The following is a 25,291-nucleotide window of genomic DNA, read 5'->3' as shown; positions in this document are numbered from 1 at the left end:
GTTAATTATGAAAATTTCCTGCAAAAGTTTGAACACCATTTTGCACAATTATCACTCCAAAATTATATCATAATACAAATTTTGTACAGTATCCAGGGGTTCAATGACCATCAATTTCTGATGCAAGACCATTGAAATTTCATTTATTAAGGTCCTGAGCACCTACTATATTTTCGTTTACCTTTCACTGTCATTTAGAGGTCTGTTTCATTCAAAAAGGTCCAGTTTTCAATTTCTCGACTGAATGTCACATCTCTCTGTAACAATGTCACTGTGATAATTTCTGTTGACTTCAAAATTACTGTTCCAGTATGTATCCTGTAAAATAATCACAATGCTTTTTCCATGTTTGCTATAAAATTGTTAGCAATTCAATATGACTGGATATTTGTAAACTATTTGATAATTTCTTGCTTGGTTATAACTTATATATTGAATTACTGTGAACGTACTTATATTTGTGGGTATCAATTTTTGTGGTTTAGGGGAAAAGTGCAAGTTTGTGGATTATTGAATTTGTTGTTTTGATGATCCAGTCATATAATTTAAAGTAAATAATCCCTTTTCATATGGAATTAAAATTCATGGTTTAACTTACGAAATCCACCAAAATTGGTACCCCACGAACAATAGTACTTTCTCAGTATTCAGTTTGTTTTCATACCAGTACAGGGACAAACATTGACATTTTGTGAACCTTTTTCAACTGAGCAAGTTGGTGCAAATTCCACTTATCGCAAATCAAATGCAGGTTTTCCTTAAATTAACGCAAGTGAAAAAATACCTAAGCTTCGTTTGTCCTTTTGACAAGTAGGATATACCTTTTACTTTCCCAAATATCATTTTTTTACCTGTCTTGGACAGTAGGACATCCTTTAATGCCATACCCTACAGGGGACAAATGTGCTGTGACTTGTTATCTGCCAAATTATGATTTCACAGATTCTGTGGTCTAAAAAATCTGTAATTGAAAGAGTCAGGCGGTAATGAATATAGTAATATGTATATGTGTTTGTTCAAACAATTGCACTTCATATTGTGAATATTTATTCCATTAATTAATCAGGGTGAAGTGTATTAGATTCTTTGAAATCATTGGAATTCTTGACAAAAAGATAGATGCAATCAAATTTATAACCTTAAGAATTTGTTTTTACTTGGAAGTGAACCAACTGTTTTGGTGTTTCTTACCTCTAGATCTATTTCTTCAAACCCCAATGTTTTAAGTGCAGTACTCCTAGTGTATTCTGAAGGTCCCTTATGAAGTGGGCCTAGCTACAGCAAAAATTTACATTGAAAAAAGACATGCAGGCCTATGGAATCAATAATTCAAATGCATTCCCTAGATGGGGCATAAGCAATTTAGGTTGCCCTCCAATAAACTTCTGTTTCATAGGAATTTCCTATTTTCACTATTTTACATGTACTGCAAACGTTTTAATTTTTGCGGATTCTGTCAATTGAACATATTCGCGGTATCAATTTTCATGGTTTCAAAAAACGATTAGCGTTCTATAGTGTTAAAACTCAATTGTGCTGGTATAAATGTACTATTTTTTGCGCTTTTCTATCTACTGCGAAAATACCCAAAATTAGTGCACTGTGAAAATTAATATATTTACAGTATATGAATTTGACTATACCTACCATAACAATGTATGTAACTTTGAACAAAAAATGTAAAATTTAAAAAATAAACTCTGATTTCATCATAAGAATGATCAATTAGAACAATAAACAGGAGGAATAAAAGTAGACAAGATTGGAACATGAAATAAAGGTAGACAAGATTGGAACATGAAATAAAGGTAGACAAGATTTGAACATGAAATAAAGGTAGACAAGATTGGAACATGAAATTAAGGTAGACAAGATTGGAACATGAAATTAAGGTAGACAAGATTGGAACATGAAATAAAGGTAGACAAGATTGGAACATGAAATTAAGGTAGACAAGATTGGAACATGAAATAAAGGTAGACAAGATTGGAACATGAAATAAACGATTCTCTGGACTTAATGACTTAGTATACCAGATATATCAAAGATATTTTTGTTTAAAAAAAAATATCCCAGTCATTTCGTGCAGCAAATCATCGAATTTAGATAGTTACAGTTTAATCAGTGGTGATTCCTTCAACGTTGACGTTAAGCCGACTTTTGTTTTTATCATCCTGAAATCAGATTGCTAAGAATTATCTGAAAAAATGCAAATTGAAAGGGATTATAGATTTCTTGTCTATCATTCAGCACGGAAGATAAACTATGTGGGTATCGCTGACCTTAAATGGTAGTCCGTGTTTAGTTTATTCATTGTTAACAATTGTAGTTCTGTGATTATTGACCCAAAAATTTTAAATTGTTGCTTCAGTTTGTTTATGAACTTGATTATTTTTTTTTAGAGGAGGGGCAATTTGTTCTCATTCTGATTTGCTCAAATTGTTTATGGACTTGAATTTGTTTAGGGGAGTTGTTCTCCTACTGATTTCTCTTTGTTAATAATTTTATTTACATATGTATAATGCTAAAGCCTTGCTTAGACATTGGTCAAGATTTTTAATCTATTATTGGGATAACTAATTTCTTAAAAAAAATATACACAGGCAAGTTTATTTTCATGTTTTCATGCGAATTTACCATTCATTTATATTTTAGGTAAAAATTCATATGAATTGAGTCTTCACATGAAGTTCATGTTAAGTGAACTTGATGTGAATTTCACATGAACAATATTTACGTTGTGAAGCTACTGCAGAACAACTATTTGAATTATTTTGGTCCCCGTGCAGGTCCGGGTGTTAAAAGAATAGGCCTGCAGCAGCGCTAAGCTTGTCGTATAAGGCGACTAAATAGTGCTCAGAAACCTAGCCGGGGGCTAGGCGCTCTGCCCACAGAGCAACTGGGATGTGTACCCCAGGTGGTGGAATGGGGTACCCCTGGCGTGTTACATGCTGGGGTTGTCAGGCTATAATACGGAAAACCTGACCACAAACCATAGTGGTGCACCGTGTTGGGAAAGATGCCACGTTCCTCGCACGTTAAAGAACCCTAATGTGGTATTCGATAGGAGTAGGAACCTTTGCGCTCCGCCACAGGAGGCTAAATTGCCCTACCTTACCCATCACCCCTTTTTCCAGTGGCAATCAAAATTTGTCGACCCTATTATCCTTGTGACCCATCCTTTTTTTTTTCTTCATTTCATGTTCATTTTATCATCCATTTCATGTTCATTGTCTGAATATAGCTGAAATATTGCTGCTTGGACATTAAACCCAAACAAAGAAACAAACATGAATTATTTTGGACTTTAGGGAGAAGGGGTATCGAGTTTTCATTGTAGGGATAATAGTAACATCAATTTGTTCTTCATGTTAGAATTTATTGATTTATTGTAAAGTACAAACATACTTATCATGAAGTTTTAGGTTTTTATACGAACATGAAAAAAAATTGTGTTGTCATTGTTGTCTGTAGACATCTCATGTAATGATGTTCAGGCAATAACTTGACATGTTTTTTTGAAATTGTATCACAAGGTGCCATAACACCGAAGAAAGGTTTGGATTGATTTTTAGGGTTGTGACTTGATCTGTTTAAGAATTAAGGACCAGCAACAAGCATTTTTGTAATATCCTGACAATAATTATAAATGTATGTGAATAAATTGTACCACAAAATGCCATACTCTCAAAGGAAAGTTGGGCTTGATTTTGGGGATCGTGGCTTGAACTGTTTAAGAAAAAGGGGCAAGAAAGAAGTGTTTCATAATATCTGGACACAATAATTTGACAATGTGATTTGATCCCTTTGATATTGTACCACAATTTACTATACCAAAAAAAGAAGGCAGGGATTTATTTTGTAGTCGTGTTTGGAACCAGTCATGAATAAGGGGCCGAATGGGGCTACTTTAATCCTTGTGAAATTCTTATCACTTGTCAAATTTTTAATCAGAATTGAAATTTAGGGCTGTATCAAGCTTGACTGGTGTGCCAATACTTCCCTAAGTGTTCAGTGTTCAACCTGTGCAATCATATCAAGCTGTACAATGCAAAGCATTTTATTTGCACTGAAGGGGATTTTGAAAGTTACAAGCTGATTTTATTGTTCATCACTGTTTTGTATCAGTCCAATAATGATTATGATCACTTTGTCAAGATGTGGCTGTGCATTTAGGTAGTTTAATCATCTTTCAGGGAATGTAATTTATGGATACTGTTTTAAAGCTACAAGAGTTGTATAGCATTTACAATAATGATTCAGACTTGAATCTTCGAAAAGCATTGGGTAGTATAGCTTTTACTGTATGTACATGAAATATGTAGAAATTATTCCTCTATTGCAATCACCTTGTTTGTCAGTCCTTTACACATTTCTGTAACAGATTTCTTAACTTCCATTTTTAAAAAGGAAGTGCTTAGACTTGGTATATTGCTTTTTGCATGATGACTCGTACCATATTTGGCCTTTCCAGGTTGGTCGCTTCCTATTTACTGTAGATAGTGGTTTCTTAACACCACAATGTCTACAACATTTTGCTGCATTTAGTGTGCATTACAATGTTATTTTATTCATTTGTTGAATTACAGGAAATGCAGACAAGAAGGAGTTGTGTAAGGTAACCTATTCTGAGCAAGATCTACAGCTGTTGAGAGATGCAATCGAAGATCTGTATTACTTTGAATTTGTAATAGGTATAAATCTATCAAGAAAGACAAGTCCTGGTAATAATCAGGCAAAATGGAAAAATCTAAAACATTCAAAAACCCACTGATCTGACAATGTTTTCTCTATTTAATTTGACCACCGTCTGATATCTGCATCTCTAGATATGTTTGAAAATATTTCATTCAAATGTAAATGATTTAGGCTTTGTTAGAGTTATCTGCCCCTGAAATGTTCATTCACAATTCCTTCCACTGAAATTATATCATATTTTACCAAAATAATATTTAAAATCTTGTCTTTATTTCTTGTTTCTGAAGGCACACTTAGTTAAGCTGTGTGTATTTTCTGATCTTGTTTCGTCCTCTGCCTAATTCTTACAGACTGACCATTAAAAGACAAAATTAAGGTTCTTTTCATTCAGAAATGAGAGAATATGTATTTACAATGTACAATGTTTTTTAATCTTTTAACTTGTTTTGAAATTTACATGATACCTTTCTACTGTAGAAAAGCATCATGTCTGCTAATTTAATGTTTATACTTTATATTTCCTTAATTTCAATTACAGATGAGATTCCAGTTAGGGGCTTCATTGGTCACTTGGAAGAGGGAGGATTTTTACCTCATAATCATAAGATATTTCTGTGGGCACATCTCAACTTCAATGTTGAGTACAATGGAGATCAGGTAGGACACAACTCAACTTCAAAGTCTAGTACAGTGGAGATCAGGTAGGACACAACTCAACTTCAATGTCGAGTACAATGGAGATCAGGTAGGACACAACTCAACTACTGTGTTGGGTACAGTGGAGATCAGGTAGGACACAACTCAACTTCAGTGTTGGGGACAGTGGAGATCAGGTAGGACAACTCAACCTCTGTGTTGAGTGAACTGGTAAGACACAACTCAAAACCTGTTTTCATGTTGCAGATGGATACACCATTATGATCCATGCGCTCATGATGTTGGCCATAAGACTTCTGCAGTGATTACTTCAATCTTGTAGTAACATAATCCTGTTCCAGAAGCCTAATTGTAGGAAGTCTACTGTGTTACAAAAAGTCTGTATAGTTACAGTGATCTCTGGCATAACGTATGAGCTGTGATATGAAAACTCAATATGCAGGTGCTGAAGGTATGTTGCCACAGATGAAAGGAAAGTTAACAATTCTGAATGAAAAATCATTACGTTTGTGGTAAAGTTTGGTCAATAGTTTTCCTTGACCATCGATCTCTAAGTGTGGGTCAAGATGAATATGTTTTTCACATGTTTTGAAAAACACCTGATGAACATATGTTCATAGAAAAGAGGTAAATAAAAATCACGTGGTAATTATATGCCTTCCATCGGAATTATCATATGAGAAAGGTATGATTTTCATATAATTTAGAAAAAAAATATTGTCATCATGTGACTTTATGGACATAAAAAGATCAATTTCCATATTGGGCCTAAACTTATGTTTCATAATGTTTTATAACATATGTTGCAGCTTTTCATGTGATATAAAACAATTAGTGAGGAGTGATATCAATTTATAGTTATCAATTTAATCTAAATGTTATAAGTTTTATGCACAATTCAGCACTGATTGCTATAATGGTCAGGTAAATAGTTATTATTATACCTTGCCAAACAAAGTAGCAAAGTATTATGTGATAAATCTCTGAAAACTTGGGTTTCCATCCATCTCTGTGTCCCTGACAGTTTCCAGATGACAACTTAAGATGGTATTTAAGGATCTTTCAAGCTTTATATAGTTATTAAGTATCATCAAATACAAATGAAGTTTGAATTTCAGTTTGATTGATTTATTTTTACACTCAGCCATTTTGTGTTGTATTCACCTAAAAAAAAATTATTTTGATGAGTTGGAGTTATCTTTCTTTGACTTGTGAAAATTGGTTCTTTGGGGTATTAGGTGTTCTAGGTAACACAACAATGCAGGTATAATTTCATGTGCAATTAGATGCCTTATTTTCGTTTTTAAATGTAATCATTACCCAGAATGAGATGGTATTGTTCTATGTTTATTAGACTGTAAACAAAGGTTTACTGCTACAGCCATATTATGAAAGCATTGTCCAAGAAATTATCTTATATTGTACCTGATACCAGTTGCTTTTATATGCTTATTTTACATTTCACATTTTATATTCCAGATTATATTTGCCAATGTAACCACCAAAGAACAGGCACCTGTTAGTTTAGATAAAGTCAGTGCTCCATTTGAGGTGGTTTTTACTTACAGTGTAAAATGGATACCTAGCAGGTAGGGAGGAGATCTTTTTTTTTTTTTTTTTTTTTTTAAAGCTGCTGAGTTTCAGCGAAAGTCAAAATCTAGCTGAATCTCATGAAAGATTACAATTTAGAACAACATTACTTCCAATGTCTTGTTGATTTTAGTAGCAGTCTTTATAAAAATCAGACAGTAGGTGATTCATGCATATCAAAAACCTACCAAATTCACTCTTATTTCTAATTCAGAAACATTTACAGACCATGTAATCAGTCTAAAATCAACGTTTGTTCGTTGCACTTTCAAGATAAAAGTTATATAGATTGTGTAGGAAATTTGCTATTTGTAAGAGTTATCATTTTTGATTTGGTTGATTTTAATAAAAGTGGAATGTATAGCGAGAATAGGTATGGTATATATGTCAAAGAGACAACAACTCCACTGGGATAATGTAGAATAGGTCTGGTGTATATGTCAAAGAGACAACAACTCCACTGGGATAATGTAGAATAGGTCTGGTGTATATGTCAAGGAGACGACAACTCCACTGGGATAATGTAGAATAGGTCTGGTGTATATGTCAAGGAGACGACAACCCCACTGAGATAATGTAGAATAGGTCTGGTGTATATGTCAAGGAGACGACAACTCCACTGGGATAATGTAGAATAGGTCTGGTGTATATGTCAAAGAGATAACAACTCCACTGGTATAATGTATGCCCAGGCCACCCATTAGCCTTCAATAAATGATGAGGAAACAATTTGCACGAAAATACTGATCTGTGTACCTTAAATCAGTGTTCTAGGATTTTTCAAGAATTGAGGTTTCCTCTGGAAAAATCTGTATAAAGTCAACTTTCCCACAGTCAATGACTGCTTTCCTAACAAAACAAATCCTTACAGCATATGTTTTCAACTTGCCACGGGAAAGTGTAACTAAGTACCTAACTTTCCCTGACCTAAATTTCACTTGCCCTGGGTAATGGAAAATAGGAATCCTAGAACACTGTAAGTGCTACATTGTACCATGCTATAAAAATATACCATACGTAGACTGGTAGCATATCATGGACGATGTGGTAAAATAAAAATCAGAAGACAGGGTAGAATATCATGGACGGTGTGGTAAAATAAAAATCAGAAGTACTGGTAGAATATCATGGACGGTGGTGAAATAAAAATCAGTTTGTTGATTTTGTTCGTTTGGATTTTCGACACCATAAAGCACCCCTACCATAGGAAATGCCAGAATTTAATATTGACTAGTACTTACGAAGAATGATTAAGGTTAATAGTATGATATAAATTCTTCATTTCAGCACACCTTATGTAGAAAGAGCCAAGAGAGTGAGAGATAACAGCTTCTTTCCTAAAACATTAGAGGTAGGTACATTATTGATGATTTTTAGCTGATCTTCACATTATTTTTGTAACACTTTTCTCAGCAACTACTAATCGCAGCCTCTTGGTATTTGGTATCCAGCATCATTTATGGGTCCCATATTGTGGGATCTGATTTCAGGCTTGTAGGACATCTACTTACTGTTTAATGTTCATATCATGGGATCTTATTTCAGGCCTATATCTACTTACTGTTTAATGAAATTTTGCTTTTTCTTTTTAACCCATTTTTTAATGATTTATGCACTCATCATACTGAATGTTCTTAGTCACCTAATACTTTCATCACAGATAAATGATTATTATATGAGTGCAAAAAATTTTTACTATCCTTTCACTCATAAAAAATATAACTTGAACTTTGTCTCAAGCAATATTCTTCTTTCGTTTTGTAATCTAGGTTACCATCCTCAACTGTAGGCTTTATAATATTGATGAATTTAATGTTTTATCCCCCACCTAAAGCCTAACATGCATGTATTATGGTACACAAATGTATATTGCTATCTGTTAGTCAATAACTCCAAGTACTGAAAGAAATTTTATGTATTTTGTTCCAATATTTTTCCAAAAGGAAGATGTTTTGTTTTTCTTTTGTTTCTTGATCTGTTGTTTCAGATTGATTGAACTCATTTTCGTTAAGTATTTATTTTCACAAATGTTAATTTTAGTAATTATTCATGAAAACAAGGACCCACAAATAAGAAAAAAAAGTACTATTTGAGTATTACATTAATCCTGATTGTTCATTGAGTAGCTGGATACTGTTGATAATTGCCATCTGTACATTAAATACTGGTGTTTATTTTGTATTTATTTGGCCAAGTCTTGATTTAATGTTAATTGTTTTTCCACTCTCTGTGATGAAGTTTAGATTTTAATATGCTCACTAAAGGCTTGCTTGTTTACAGTATTTAGTGAAGAAATAGTTTTTAGTTTTTCACTATCCACTATAAAATTTGAATTTTGATATGCTCACTAAAGGCTTGCTTGTTGAAAATCTAATCTTTATCATAATGATAGAAGAAATATTTTATTTGTTCAATATCCATGATGAAATTTGAAGTTTAATATACTTATTAAAGGCTTGCTTCTTTGCCATTTTGAGTGAAGAAATAATTTTTATTTTTCCACTGTGTGTGATGGCATTCAAGTATTAATATGCTCACTAAAGGCTTGGTTGTTGAAAATTGAATCATCACCATATTGAGTGGAGAAATAGTTTTTGTTTTTCCACTCTTCATGATGGTTTTTGAATTTTAACGTGCTCACTGAAGGCTTGCATGTTGACACCACCTAAAGGAGAATACGTAATGATCAATGTACTTTACTGTTGTAGATCCATTGGCTGTCTATAATAAACTCCATGGTTCTGGTTTTCCTCCTGATCGGTTTTGTTGTCATTATACTGGTAAGTACTGGTAGCATATCGTGGGCGGTGTGGTAAAATAAAAATCAGAAGTAAGGGTATAATATCATGGACGGTGTGGTAAAATAAAAATCTGAAGTACTGGTAGAATATCATGGACGGTGGTAAAATAAAAATCAGAAGTACGGGTAGAATATCATGGACAATGTGGTAAAATAAAAAGCAGAAGTGGGAAATATATGTACACAAAAAAAACAGCCACTGGTTGACTCAGAGCCAGAATTATGTGTTTGCATGCTTACTTGCAAGCTGTTGCTTCTGTGAACTCGCACAATAAAGATTTTAATACAAAACAGGATGTATTTGATTGGTCAATCATTCTCATCGTATATCTGCCATTGGGTATTAAATTATAACCAATTAACCAGTCAATCTAAGGATTAATATTTAAAGCAGAAGATATTTTTCCAGGAATTTTGTGATCAAATCTGTCAACGGACTCCTATGACCACATAAGTTACAGTCAAAATACTGCAATATAGATTCTAATATGACATGCTTCAACCACAGCTGTAATAAGATCAACATCATAGATAAATTAAACAAATTTTCAATTTTACAAACAGCAAAACAGAATTTTGCTGCATAACAGTCACCATTTCATGGAAAAGATGGACTGCATCTTTTAAAATTATGAATTAAATAGTCCTTTTAGAACAGAAATAAATGAAGGAAACTCTGTTTTATTATTGTTTTACTATAGGCTGATCTTCTTTTTTTTTTTTTTTTTTTTTTTTTTTTTTTTTTTTGATATTTAACCCTTGTCGGTAAAAGAGTACCACAAAAATGATCATTTATCAAATGAATAGAGCCCATGATTTATTTCTTAAATTACATTTCAGACTAGAGTATTGAAGAGTGACTTTGCTAGATATAATGTTGATGATGAAGAAAGTGATGATTTGGACCAAGAAGATAATGGATGGAAAATTATTCATACAGATGTTTTTAGATTTCCACCTTATAAAAGTGTATTTAGTGCTATATTGGGTAATTGTCCATACCTTGTTTTAAAATGATGATTATTTAAGAAGCAGTCTTTCTAAAAAATCAGACAGAAGGGGATTCATGCATGATGCATGTCAATAACCCACCAAAGTCCGTTTTATTTCTCGTTCAGGAAAAGTTACTGATCACATAACCAGTCTTAGTTTTTCATTTGGTTGTTGTGTGTTTTTGGGATAAAAGCTGTATAGATTGTAAATGAAATTTGCACTTTGCAAGAGTTATCTTTCTTGTATTAGTTTGATTTAGTTGATTTCAGTACAGATCTGAATGCAGAAATGATTATTGTTATGTAGCATATGTAGACTGAAAAAGCTTCATTTGTTTGGTGGGTTTTTCTTCACTATGAATCACTTAACCATTGGCAGTGTCTGAATTTTATGTGGACTGATACTTAATTATAAATCAATATGTGCATGACTTAAAGTAATGCATACAAAAAAAAGCAATAATATTTATTGCAAATTTCGATATGCTGTACAGGTGTGTCAAGGCATAACCTATCATCAGCAGCATAAGTGTCAAATATATAGGAAGATCATAATCCAAAAAATTATTGTATTCAAGTAGTACTCAAAACCAAAACTATGGAAATAAGAAGCCAAATCCACCACTGAGAGGTTCTGTCATGTGCAATACAAGGAATGAAGCCGCAGTGTTTAAGGCATTTTGAAATTTGTAATACTGAAATTTTGGATAAATATGATAAATAAAATCTGATACTATTCGGGTCTGACATCTAGGTTACTAAATCCAAGTGAATTTCCAGTTTAATTTTGATGAGTTTTTAATTGTAACTATTTTCAAGAAGTCAAAAGAGTACAGCTTAATACAAATGTAGTCGTAGCTTGACTTCTTCATAGTTAGGTTGATCACAACAAAAAAAAACACTACGAAAAAATGATGCTTTATTTGGAAAAAAAAAATCTTGAAACTCGACACCTATGAAAACTTTCTGCTATACTTGGATATTCAGTCAAATCTCAATGTGTTGAACTGGGAAGAGTTGAATTCTGGGATAATTATTTTAGTGTCCAAGGAAAATCTTCTCTTACTAAAATACAATTCTACTTTTGATGACTCTTACTCAGATGAATTAAAAAGTTGGATAAAATGATTTTTTCAATGGTCTTCAAGGTCCATGCAGGTCCAGTTGTCAAAAAAATAGGCCTGCAGCAGCGCTAAGCATGTCGTAAAAAGGAACTTGATAGTGCTCAGAAACCTAGCTGGGGGCTAGGCGATCTGCCCACAGAGCAACTGGGATGTGTGCACCAGGTGATGGAATGGGGTACCCCTGCCATGTTACATGCTGGGGTCGTCAGGCTATAATACAAAAAACCTGACCACAAACCATAGTGGTGCACCATGTTGGGAAAGATGCCACGTTCCTCCTTAAAGAACCCTTATGTGGTATTCTCCTGGAGTAGGAACCATAGGGCTCCGCCAAATAAGGCTAAATTGCCCGACCCTACCAACTTCTCCCCATTATCCTTCTGTCCCACCCCATTTTTCATTTCATCATTATTTCATGTTTATTTTATCGTCCATTTCATGTTCATCGCCTGAATATAGCTTTAATATTGCGACTTAGGCATTAAACCCCAACAATCAATCAATCAATCAAGGTTATTAACTCTGATGTCTCGAAGTCAGCTATTTATTACACGATCAAAGTTTGTCAACATATAGCATTGCTTATTCAATTTCTCAAGTACCCTGATAAAGTGATATGTTGAAGCACAAAAACATAATTTTAACAGCAGAAGCAATAACTTATCAATATATTTTCATACTTGATCTTTGATGACTTGTACCTTGGATAATTTGACAATTTTGACCTTGTTCTTTCTACACCACTTATGAAGGTCTGACTGTATTTACTATTTCTACATTTCCTTTTGTTTTCAGGTGTAGGAAGCCAGTTTTTAGCCCTAGCCACTGGTATAATGTTGATGGCTGTACTAGGGATGTTTAATGTACATCATCATGGTTCTATTAACTCTGCAGGAGTTATATTGTATGCCTTTACATCAGGTATTGAATCTCAGTGTAATTTTGTATGCATTTACATCAGGTATGGAACCCCAGTGTAGTCCACTAAAATTGAGGGAAACAAATATCTTCATTTTTACAAATTTTATCCCCAAAATTTGTGTTCGCCTCCCTTTGCTTGACCTATAGTTCTATTTACTTACCCAACCTTAAATCCTGGATTCACCTCTGTGATACCTGATGTCCCATGGCTCACCAATTACAACTGATATCCCCATCCTTGTAGTTTTGCCTGAGGATTCCTTACTAGTTCAGCTTAAAATAATTTGGGGTTATTGTGAATTTAAGCAGCTTTAGTGATGTCACATTTGTCAGTGTAGGAGTAATTCTGCCCTTAGACTGAAAATTTATAACATTAATGTATTGTTTTCATTTATTTCCTTTTTTCAGACGTGATTCTCTTCCGCTTTTTCAAATCCTAAATTTACCATTACAGTTCTTTTTTTAACTTATGTTTACTTCCGATCATGACAGTTTCAGCTTTTTTGGTTGACTCCATAAAACCATGTCTGTATTGTGGTTGAAAATTTTTAATTAGTCTGTAGTTTTGTATGATAGTCCATCCCTCCCCAGTTTCCATCCACTACTACTCTGACACTGCAGAGTGGAATTAACTTTCACAATTTCTTTATCATATTATTTACTAACACTTAAGGTTTTTTTACTCCCAACTGTTATATTGTAGGTATAGCTGGTTACGTAGCTGCTAACATGTTTAAAGTTCTAGGGGGAGATAACTGGGTTTGGAATCTCAACCTCACATCCTGTCTATTTGCTGGTGAGTACATAAACGTTTTTTACAAGATAATTACTATTTTAGCAACAAAATTCCCATAAAATACAAGATGAGTGAGCTTAGTCTCTTGAAAGTCACCTCATTCTTCCATTTTTTAAGACTTGTTTTGTTATAATTCATTAGTTTATCGCGTTTTACTTTTTTCTTTATAGAATTACAAAAAAAACAACAAAAACGGTTAAAGGTACATTCAAAAATATCATGACAAAATACAAGACCAATGGGTGGCCTCGGTCTAACATTTTCATCCCAGTGTGATTGTTGACATATACTCCTTACCTATTCTCGTTATATGTAGTTCTTTATGCTGTGAAACACATATAAGTATTTTATGCAGGTTCCAGTTAGCAACCATCAACTTATCACTCGAATATCTATCAAAGTATTATTGTATTTCAGCCCCGTTTTTCCTGGTGTGGGCTTTTGTGAACTCTGTAGCCTGGGGATATGGAACAACACAGGCTCTTCCATGGCAGACTGTGATATTACTGATGTGTTTATGGCTATTTGGTAAGACACTAGTGATGTGAAAAACAAATATATTTTTGGACAAGAATCCCAGTATCTGCTCCACTCCAGATCTTATATTTTTTAGACATTTACTACATTACTGACTTTTGTTTGTTAAAATTTTATTTACTTATAGTAGAATTTGTGAATATGTGCAGCATTAGTACTAAAATCATTTCCAATCAACGATTTTAAAATGCCAAAAAAATATGCTGGAGTTTTAAGTTTGACCCCTTTTTTGGGGGCTTTAAGGGAAGGTAAGCGTTTTTCTTAAGTTCATATTAATATTAATAATTGAATTGTTATGCAACTAGAATCCATACTTATACACCCAAGTGTTATGAGTAGATTTACTCAGAAAAAAAAACAAAAAAGATCAAACTTGAATCAGGCTAAATTAATGAATGCATTTCTGAACTGGAATATAATCTACTTACAATTTCACATTTTTGTCTCGGGATGGGGAGCGGGAACATAGAAATGCTGGTGTGCTACCGTCTGTCCATGCATCCAAAGCTTGTGGACGCAACTCCTCAGAAACGGCAGAACAGAATTTGACAAAATTTTGTAGGATTGTTTGTCACCATATGTAGTTAACCGCTATTTTGATTCGGCAATTTTTATGGGAGTTAAGAGACTGTTCATTTCTCCCATCCTTTTTTTGCAGATTTTTTTTTTTTGTTGTATGAAGAATTCTTTACCTAACTTAATTTGATTCATTAAGATACATTAACCTTGAATCGCCACATGGACTTATGAAAGCACATTAGTTTTGAATCTGCTATTTATACAAGTGTCAAACATTTGTAATTCAACTCTTTCTACAGCGGCGGGGGATGTACAGCTACGCATAGCATTCTTGTGATACAAGATTTTTTAATGATACTGTGTTTAGTTAATTCTACTTTTGATATATTTCAGTTGGATATCCATTAACTATAATTGGTGGCATATTTGGTAAAAATTGGGCTTCAGGATTTGATGCCCCATGTAGGACAAAGAATTTCTCCAGAGAGATCCCTCCTGTACCTTGGTATAGATCATCATTTGCTCACTGCATCGTTGGTGGATTTTTACCCTTCAGGTGAATAATAATAGGATAATAAAGTAGCAGTCTATATAAAAATCAGGCAGAAGGTGACCAAATACCAATCAAATTGACTTTTATTTTCAATTCAGAAAGTTTTAAGACCACATAACCAGTCTTAGTTTGTCATTTGGTTGTTGAGGTAAATTGTATAGATTTTGTGTTTAATTGGCAGGAGCTATATATCTTGATTTGGTTTTATTTGTTTTGAATGATTGGTTTTTCTCAAATACAGAAAGGACTATTGTTATATAAAACGATAGCAGTGTAGACCAGAAAACATCCTTTGTTTGGTGGGTTTTTCTCCTCCATGAATCACCTTCATGATAGGCAGTGTCAGAATTTTATATGGATTGGTACTTAATTGGAAAAATGTGAATAACCAAAATATTATCACGAGTGCAGAAGGACACTAAGATTTAACAACTGTTCAGTGCACAAGTTAAATCCTTGAGCATTTTTGGCACGAGTAATAATATTTTGGATATTCACAATAGCCAATTTATTATCCTATTTATTATGTAGATTTCCTCAACTAATTATTGCTATTTTCAACATAAATTTAAAATTATGTGATAATCAGATTGATGATAATGTTTGATGTGAAGTTTTGGCCAGAGAAAGTGCAAGATCAAAATTACAGAAATTATTTCACAGCTGGAATTATCTTCTTCATTTTTTCACAGAAATCATTAGATAAATCACTGCTGTCTAATTGGTGGTATTTCTCTGTTACCCACTATGTTGATACTGGCAGTGAAAATTACCTGGTGCCAGTTGTTACACAGGCAAATGTGCCACACATGAGAATCATTTGGTTTGCATCATACAATTATCATATAAATCGAGCACCATATGATAATCATGTTTTGGTTTACATATGATAATCGCATGATTATCATATGATAATTATTTGTTTTTCACAAACATATGATTGTCATATATTTTTTAGCCAAAATTAACATATGAGAATCATATAATAATCATATGACTATCATATGATTGTCATATGATTACCATATGATTATCATATGAATCAAGCACCATATGATTATCATATGCGGCACATTTGGCTGTGTATAATGATTTGTCTGCTGGATATTTGTGGGATAAATCTAGTACAATTTATACAAGTTACCCAGTAGATTAAGTCCCTGTAATTTATTATAATGGGAAAATGTTCAATTTTAAATGATAGACAAGAACTAATATAAAACATAAATTTTAATTAAATTTCATTTGAACAGAGACTGTCAAGCACAGAGTAATTTGCTTAGAAATACAGTCTGTTTTTTTCAAAAGAAAATGGTCAATTAATAGAAAATTACACGCCAATTTTCAGTGCCATATCGGTAGAGCTGTTCCATATATTTGCTACCCAGTTGGGTAGAGAGCAGTGTACATTGAATTAAATATTAATACCATATATGTTTTATTTCAGTGCTATTTCAGTAGAGCTGTATTACATATTTGCCACCCTGTGGGGTAGAGAGCAGTATACATTGTATGGAATACTATTTATTGTGTACGGAATCTTACTGAGTGTCACTGCTTGTATTTCTGTTGCACTAACCTACTTCCAGTTGTCAGCAGAGGATTACAGATGGTGGTGGAGGTCTATTTTTAGTGCTGGGTAAGAGAGATTTTAACGATAATAATAGAAAAGTGAATGGATATGGTGAAATGCAATGAATGCACCAAGGTACATCTCAAATACAGAATACCATATTTCATATATTTCAGTGCTTATAATACGCATTTATGAATTGTACTCAGTGCAATTTTGAAGGTCAAAACATGTTAAAAAAAGGTTTTTTAGACTTAGATTGCAGTAAAATTTTGTAAGACAAAAGATCGATATTTTGCACTTGATTGGTCAATTTATTTACCTTGATACAGTATTTCTTACAAAATGTGAACGAAAGAAACTTATATTCAGACTAAAACATCATGTAAAGATCAGTAGTTACATAAATAAATTGCATAATTTTAAATTCGAAGCTTGATAAAATCGACACAGGATGTATGAAATGGCTTATAAAATGAAATCAAAAGTCTGGTTTTGGTTGTAACTCAAATTTTGCAAATTTTCATTTTAAAATATACTTTAAGGAAGAAAATTGTGAGAAACAATCAAAATAAGGAGTTGATTACTTTTTGGATTTTAGTTGATTCATTTTAATCTCTATGCGTGTTTTATTAGAAAGAAATATTTATAATCCCTTGTCTGAAATATGTTATTAAGTCATTTGAACATGATTTGGAGAAAATTTCATTTAAAATTCAATACTTCTGATTTGCTTGTTTACGTTTTGCAATAAGTACACATGGGTATAATGCATAATTCAAAATGCTGTACACTTGTAGATACCTTAATACAGAATACTTTCAGAGACAAGTATAAACACACCTCTAAGTAAGCTCTGAAAGGGATCAACTACAAAAATGATAAAAACCATGGTAACAGAATGATGACTATTCTTCAGAATACAACTGAAAAGTTAAATAACAACACAAAGGTGCATTGATAACCAACATCCTTAGGATATTTATGATATTTTAACGTTTGTAGAACTCAACTGACATTCCTGACAAAATTGAGATTTTTGTTACATTTCTGTACAAGAGACTTCCAAAAAATGTTTTGATCTGACAGAAGTGTCATGTAGTCAGACCTCAGACTGTAAATATAGGGAAAGGTTTTTTCATGAATTCTGATATTTCTAAGGAATACAAGTCTCAGTTAGTTTTAAGTACCATTCTGTGTAAGAATCAGACATCAGGTTGCATATATTTTTTTCTCAATTTGGTCTTCTTTGCCTCAAATATATTTAATACATCTAGAAAACAACCGAAAAGCTTTTTTTCAATTTACATAGAAGCATCTGTTACATAGATATTTTTTATTGCTTATGGTGGGAAAAAGTGTGGGAAGAAAACAAAATATGAACAGAAACACTGATAAATACAGAACAACAGCAGTTTTGAATGGAGACTGACAGTATTACAATAAGATGTAATGTCCTGTCAAGACATTCATAACTGATGTCATTTTATTTATCAGCGATGTCACAGTCAATTCAACATAACGTAGTATTGGGATATTATCATGACAGTAGCCTGAGATAAAACTATTGATATACAATTACGTTGCAGATAAACTTATTAACTGAACATAGACATTTTTTTTTCTATTTACATTTTCTTTTCTTAGGACAGATTGTTGGGATGAAAATGTCTGCTAAATGAAATTAATCATTTTGAGTAATATAGATATATAATGTCACAATTATATGACTTGACATAATATCTTTTATATTTGCAGGTCAACAGGATTCTTCGTCTTTCTTTATGCCATGTTTTACTACTTCAAGAGGTCCAACATGTCCGGCGCACTACAGACAATTGAATTTTTCGGCTACACATTTTTGACATGCTATGTATTTTTCCTCATGCTTGGGACTGTTGCATTTTTCGCATCACTGAATTTTGTACGATACATTTATGTCAATCTGAAGATGGACTGAGGAGTTAATGGTTATATTTCTACATTCATATTTATGTACATGTATCTACCAGTTGTCAAATTCATCAAAGATGTAAATGTATAATCGATTTAAATGTCACAATGACGAAGACATTGGTACTTAGTGTTATAAAAAAAAAACTGAAGTTCTGTATTTCTGGCGGTGTTGTTTACCTCTGAAATAAGGTTGGTTTTTTTAGTGAAAGTTCACAAATTGTTTAAATAATGGCTATGAAAATATTGCAAAATAAGATGAATTATTTAAAAAATTGTTGTCAAAATACGAAAAATGGTGTTTCTGGATTAAAATTACTCTTATTAATTGTTTATAATTTTAATTTCAAAAGTAACACACTTTCTGATTGAATTAAAAATTTTGTCCATTATCTCATAGACCTTGTTGTTTGACTGACGTCATGTACCTTTTTTTGATGATTTACTCGTTACATTTTGATACTAAAAGTAAATTATAAGGAATGACTGTTATATTTTTTCGGTCTATTGAAAATATCATCAACACCCATGGTGGTTTTTTAATGTACACCATGTGATTGAGGTTATTTCTTCATAGACCAAAAAATATAACAGTCATTCTTTAAATAAATTGTCCTTTTTTTATGGTTATCCCCTATGATTATAATTTTATCTGCTAATTTTTAATTTTTTGTCATTATTTATATTTAAATAATTCTTGAATGCAAATAATTCACGAGTTATGACATTGCCATTTCTGTGATTTTTTTGGTGAAATCCACCACTTTGTCTAAAGTTAATTTTACATTTAAGTTTCGATGAATTTGGCAACTGTTTCTTAAAAATAATGTAGGGTTGGTCTCTAGAGGGTGTATTAATTAATGAACTGGGTGTAATCCAGGGTAAATTTGTCCTTGTAAAAAGTATGGAAAACATTTTAAAATGTACCATTTTATGTAAGAATCAGGCAAAGGGTAGGAAAAACAAAAAATTTTCTTCAATTTTATCTTTTGATTTTGCAGCAAATATATTCAACACATATAGAAAATAACTTAAAAGCTATTTAAATTTAGCGTGAAGCATCTGTGATGTAGATTTTTTTACTTCTTTTATAAGGAAAAAGTTCAGGAAAATCTCCCTGCCATTTTGCCATTGTGCATTTCAACTTAATTTCAATATTTTAAAAAGGCAAACTGAACACTGATGGTTTATTCATGAGGTTATTGGGTATAAATATTTGGATGATGCAATAAAATCCATGTGTCTTTTTCTTCATGTACCACACCTTATACACATTTTGCCTGATTCTTAGACAGGGAAGTAAATGAAAAAAATGAGTAAATATATCAAAATAAATGCCAAATTTAGTGGAGATTCTAACAATGATTTGGTCTATATTACACAATTTCAGATACTTTCAATTTTATGCTGATTTTCTTACAAGAACTACTAATCATTGGCCAAAAAAAATTACTATCTTGCAAATTTGAATTAAGTAACTTTGGAGTAATCTCATTACTGTTGAGCATTTACAAGTTGTTCATAAAACATGTGATCAAATTTGAAACATTGATTTTTAATTTATAAAACCCTACATGATTTTTAAGTGAACTTTTCTTGTTATTTTTATCTTGATGTGTTAATATCTTGATTGACTTGTTAATGAGTCTTGTCTTTTTTTTCACAAACTACGTAATGTTTGATGGGATCATGTAATCATAGTGTACAGTTGTCAATATGGGTTTGTTATTAACTATAGTTGTATGCTAATTTATCTTCATTTGTCGTTTTTTCTGCCTGGTCATTTTAATCGCAGGCTACTGCCATGATGCTAAAATATATCTGCAATTTCCAATGACAGTGTTGTGTCAATTCAACTGTGATGTTGCTGATAAACAGAATATCCCCAGTTTCAACCATTTTGACAGAACATATATCCCCTATAGGGCTTATTGATATTTTCTGCCTTGACTTCGAAACTGCTGTTGTTCTGTATATATAGTTTCATAGAGGAGGATCCCGAGATTCTCAAAATAGGGAGATCCGAGTGCCCTTAGAGGGGGGCCAGCAATGTCATGGCTCAGTGATCTCCTATATAATCAACTATATTTTCATGACCTAATGAACAAGCCCCCTTGGATCCACCTATGCTTCATGCATTGTAACTAGTGTATTATTAAATTTCTCAATCTGAGAAAATTGAAATTCTGAAAATTGACCAACCAGATGAGGGATAACCTGTAATCCACAAGTTCAAATATAAGATGCAGTTTCTTTTATTTTGAAAATGCTTGAAAATCTTGTCATCAGTTTTATATTATGGACGTGGGCCACTACAACATCCTGTTTGAATTATATTTTGACCATATACAATGTACTGAAGTTGGGTGATAAAGATGGTGTTATTTCTTGTTTTGCATTGAAATCCAACTGTTTTCATTTGAAAATCTCTTAATTTGTAGATAGTGTTTTGTGAATAACCTGAAACATTGACTTTATTTTTAATTCTAATTGCTCTCTAGTACCATGAAATTAGAATTACCATTAGGGGTTCAAATAAATGTTGGTCAGAGGTCAGGACCCTCAGTTTCTGACTTATGACCTTTGAAATTTCATTCAGTTGGATACTTTTCATTGACACTATATTGTGCATTTTTTATTTCAAGTGGACTTTTAATTTGAAACTTGGGAAAATCCTCCAACATCAACTCCTGAAACTAGATTTTAACCCCTGAACATAATATGGTTGATGTGAATTTAGAAGATAAGGTAATGAATTTAATAATGGATTGATATGAAAAATACATGAGAGTTTGTGGTGAAATTCATGATTAAATTGGTTGATAACGATGTTTGTTTTGAAGTAAAGTGATATGTTTGTATAAAACTGTTGTAAATGTTGTTTTTTTCAATGACTTTGTTACTGTTTCTTGTTATATGGTTCACTTTATAGCTTTGGATGTATATTTTTGTAAAGAAAAAAATTTATGACACTATACTTCATGCGGGGATTATGATGTATGTGATAAAGTATAATAAGTTATTATCACTATTTTATCAAATTTTGGGCAGAGAGAATGTGGGATCAGGTGTATGTACATGTAAGTTGAAAGTTTCAGTAACAAAACTTTGTGTTTACTTGTGACATTGTCTATAATTTTATAGATAAATTGATAATAGTGTAAATGAGTGAGTTTGTGTATTGTCTGAAACGATTTTTTCTGTGAGGATTTTTGGCCTACATTACACATGTGAAATATATTCAGATACTGTAAATGTACTGATTTTAGCTGTGTTCTTATTTTCTCTATTTTTGCAGTGGACATAAAATCAAAACTGTGAAAAAGAGTACCCCTGAAATTGATTTTTAAGCTATATAAAGCTAATCATATTTTTTAACTGTGAAATTGACAGAGTCTGCAAAAATTAGCAACCACAAAAAATTAATATGTTACAAGTATTCAACACAATTTTCACAAAATATAATTCACATGAAATTCACTTAGATGAAGCTTTCTTATGATTTTAAATTACTATCACACAAATGTCATATAAATTATTTTTGCCTTTGTAGTTTCACTTTTCATAGTTAATGTTTAGGCATAATTTATAGTAAATGCATAAAAATGGGAGATAATCAACATAGACTACTTGTATAGGTGGAAAACCTCTGCTGTTTTTTATCTACATTAGTTTAGTTGCCAGTATGTTCAATATCATTGAAATTTTATTCAAATTTTTGGTATCATACATAAGTTCATGTAAGTTTAAAGACATTTTTTTCAGTCAGACTTCATAAAGGGAGATAATCCATCTGATGCATTAAATACACTAACAGTATCTTTTTGCAAGCAATTTCCATAGGAATGTTTATGTTAAGACTGGTGGTTTTATAAGAAGTGTTCTGGTTTAATACCTGTAATGATATAAAATATGTATAAACCATAATTTATCAGCTACTTCATCATTTCAACGGTTCAAATTTATTTTCTATAGTGAAAGGTCCGGGACTTTTTTAAAATTTTAAATGAAAGGTCCACCAGAAGATAGTGAAAAATCCTTTGCAAAAGTAAATGTAAAAGAATGATAGGCTGAAGACCTTTGAAAATAAAAATTTTATGGTCCTGCAACAGAAAGTGAGGGTCCATGACCTCAGACCAGTGCTAATTTGAACCCCTGCGTGGTTTGGGTCTTTTTCATTGTTTTTACTGCATATTATCTCAGGTTACTGCAGTGATACTAAAAAATACTAGCAATTTCCTACGACTTTGTTACGTCAAATCCAGTGTGACATTGCTGATAAATAGAAAAAGCTTGGTTGTCTCGACAAAACATCATATCTTACACTATAAATAGGTTCACTTTGATGTTAGAACTGCCTTTATTCTGTTTCAGTTATGAAATCAAAAATACTCTAGTCTGTATTCTAGCTTTGACCTGAATTATTGTGAAAATGCATTTTTAAAATTCCAGTATCATCACTGTGCATTGTATAAGACCATATATGACAGGTAACGCTTGGGTTTTAATCTTATATGTTGCTATGTTGTAATCTCTTGGAGGTCAACACCTATTTCATGTATTTCTTCGTTGAAAATATTCAGCATATTTTACACGCAAATGTCATCAAAATGACACAAATTAACAGTACTTTTGAAAATGTGATAATACAGTGAAATCTGTCTATACTAAACCCCTTTTGGACTGTAAAATTTGTGTTGTTTAGACAGGTGTTTGGTTTAAACAAGTGTTTGGTTTAACAAGGATTAACATACATTAAAAAGATATAGAAGGACATCTGGAAGTGTCTGGTTTAGACAGATTGGTTTAGATATATTTTCACTGTATTCTGGGTTTGGTTTAGACAGATTGGTTTAGATATATTTTCAGTGTATTCTGGGTTTGGTTTAGACAGGTTTCTATTTCAACATTACATTTAACAAATGTCCCTTACTGTTGAAGTCTATTGATTTATATATTAATTATTGGAGATTGTGAATATTGGAAGAAATAAAATAGTTTTTTCAGAAACTATATGTATGTGTTCGTTCATTAATGGTCTGTACGTCTGTACGTCAGAAACTTTGTTGGAATGCTGTGCAATCATGTGCTCTTTATAATATTACAGCAAATTCAATAGTTAACTTCAGGGGATATATTTGGTCTTTTGATTGAAGGACTATTACCAGATGAGTTGGTAGTAAAGTGGTCAATTTCTATTGGTATTTGAATCATAAGTTAAAATCTTCTTGTGTGTCCAGTTAAAAATAAAAATGTTTCTTCTTTTAATTTGTAATTCAAATGTTGCACTTCTTTGAGACCAGCTACTTTACAATAATTTTCATAAACTGTGTTTAAATTTAGTTGACATGGCTGCCAAGCTTTCAAGACTCAAATGTGTGAGATTTGGCAAAAGTTTGAAACTTTGAAAGATGAAAGGTAAAAAAACAATAGATCATGAATAAATACTGTCATACAGCTTCAAAATGTGTGTCGCATGCAAAATGCATGAGACTTGAAAGACCTGATAAGATTGCAATAAGAACAGAAGGAACCTTGCTCTCAGAAAGTTAGACAAATCTTTATAAGAATCAGGTAAAATAGAGAAAAGCTGAAACATGTCAGAAACCCACTGATCTGGCAATATAATATAACAAGTCTTCTCTAATACAAATTACCACTATTTGATCCCAACATCTCAGGATGTGTTTGGAAATTTTTCATTGGAATGTTAGGAAATTGAGGTTTATTGGCTCAGTTATGTGCCCCAGAAATGTTCATTTGCGGTGCTTTTTAATTAATTTTAATTCATTTCAGGAAACTGAAATGGAAATTTTTGTCTTCATACTTTGATTCTGATGGTAAAAATAGCATAATTACACTGTCAAGATTATAACTATTGAATACTTGTTTCACCCACTACCTAATTCTTAGAGAGTCTGACATTTATACATAGTTAAAAAAATCAATTTTCTTTCTTTTTCAAGCTTCGTAGGTTTATTTTTCATTCAATCAGTATTGGAATGTTTCTCACTGTTTCGAGTAGCAATGGGTCAAAACGTCATTATTTTAATACTTATCTTTTCATCTGATTTTAATGATTTTTTCTAAAGTGCATGTTCTTCTTTACAAGTATGCTAGCCAATTTACTATATCATTTAATTAACTGTTTTTTGAGATAATGAAGTATTAAAGTGATCTATGACAGCACCATGAAAACAAACTTTTTAGTTAAATTGCATTTCAATATTGTGCAATAGTGTAACCAAACCAGGTCCGTATGTTTAAGTGTGTCAAAAACTGTGTCTACACTTGCTTCAAGTGAACAGAGTATAGCTGGGGTCATATCATGTTACCCTCTGCGAAGCTTTTTTTTATTTCATACTTTACAAACACTTTTGCATGGTCTTAAAAACAATTTCAGTGGGTTTAAACTTTTTGCATCGCCTCCTGGGACGCGAGTATAACTGGACACAGGAGCCATGACATTGCGCAATGTGTTCATGACTTATTTGTATAGTAGTATGCATTCAGCTTCTATCTGTGGAGTTTCAATGTCTCCGTTCAAACGATATTTGATATATTTTGTAAACATTTTG

At 32.2% G+C, this 25,291-nt stretch overlaps 1 protein-coding gene across 1 annotated transcript in view; it reads left to right on the top strand.

Moving 5' to 3' along the window:
- Window positions 1-23,726, top strand: part of LOC148597695 (transmembrane 9 superfamily member 1-like) — a 36,531-nt gene extending 12,805 nt beyond the window's left edge. Inside the window, exons 4-15 of the mRNA XM_088560085.1 lie at window positions 4,590-4,694; window positions 5,237-5,355; window positions 6,835-6,944; window positions 8,233-8,296; window positions 9,654-9,725; window positions 10,586-10,733; window positions 12,657-12,782; window positions 13,486-13,578; window positions 13,996-14,106; window positions 15,028-15,190; window positions 16,635-16,826; window positions 18,519-23,726. Of these exons, the coding sequence (XP_088416211.1) occupies window positions 4,590-4,694; window positions 5,237-5,355; window positions 6,835-6,944; window positions 8,233-8,296; window positions 9,654-9,725; window positions 10,586-10,733; window positions 12,657-12,782; window positions 13,486-13,578; window positions 13,996-14,106; window positions 15,028-15,190; window positions 16,635-16,826; window positions 18,519-18,720 (1,505 nt within the window). The 3' untranslated portion in view covers window positions 18,721-23,726. The remainder of the gene's footprint in view (window positions 1-4,589; window positions 4,695-5,236; window positions 5,356-6,834; window positions 6,945-8,232; window positions 8,297-9,653; window positions 9,726-10,585; window positions 10,734-12,656; window positions 12,783-13,485; window positions 13,579-13,995; window positions 14,107-15,027; window positions 15,191-16,634; window positions 16,827-18,518) is intronic.
- Window positions 23,727-25,291: the final 1,565 nt, after the last annotated feature.

Source organism: Perna viridis, chromosome 14 (assembly GCF_037379345.1).
Source record: "Perna viridis isolate PV_CMFRI_1.1 ecotype Kerala chromosome 14, ASM3737934v1, whole genome shotgun sequence".
Taxonomy (NCBI): Eukaryota; Metazoa; Mollusca; class Bivalvia; order Mytilida; family Mytilidae; genus Perna; species Perna viridis.
The sequence above is the reverse complement of the archived record's forward strand: the minus strand, read 5'-3'. Positions and strand labels throughout refer to the sequence as shown.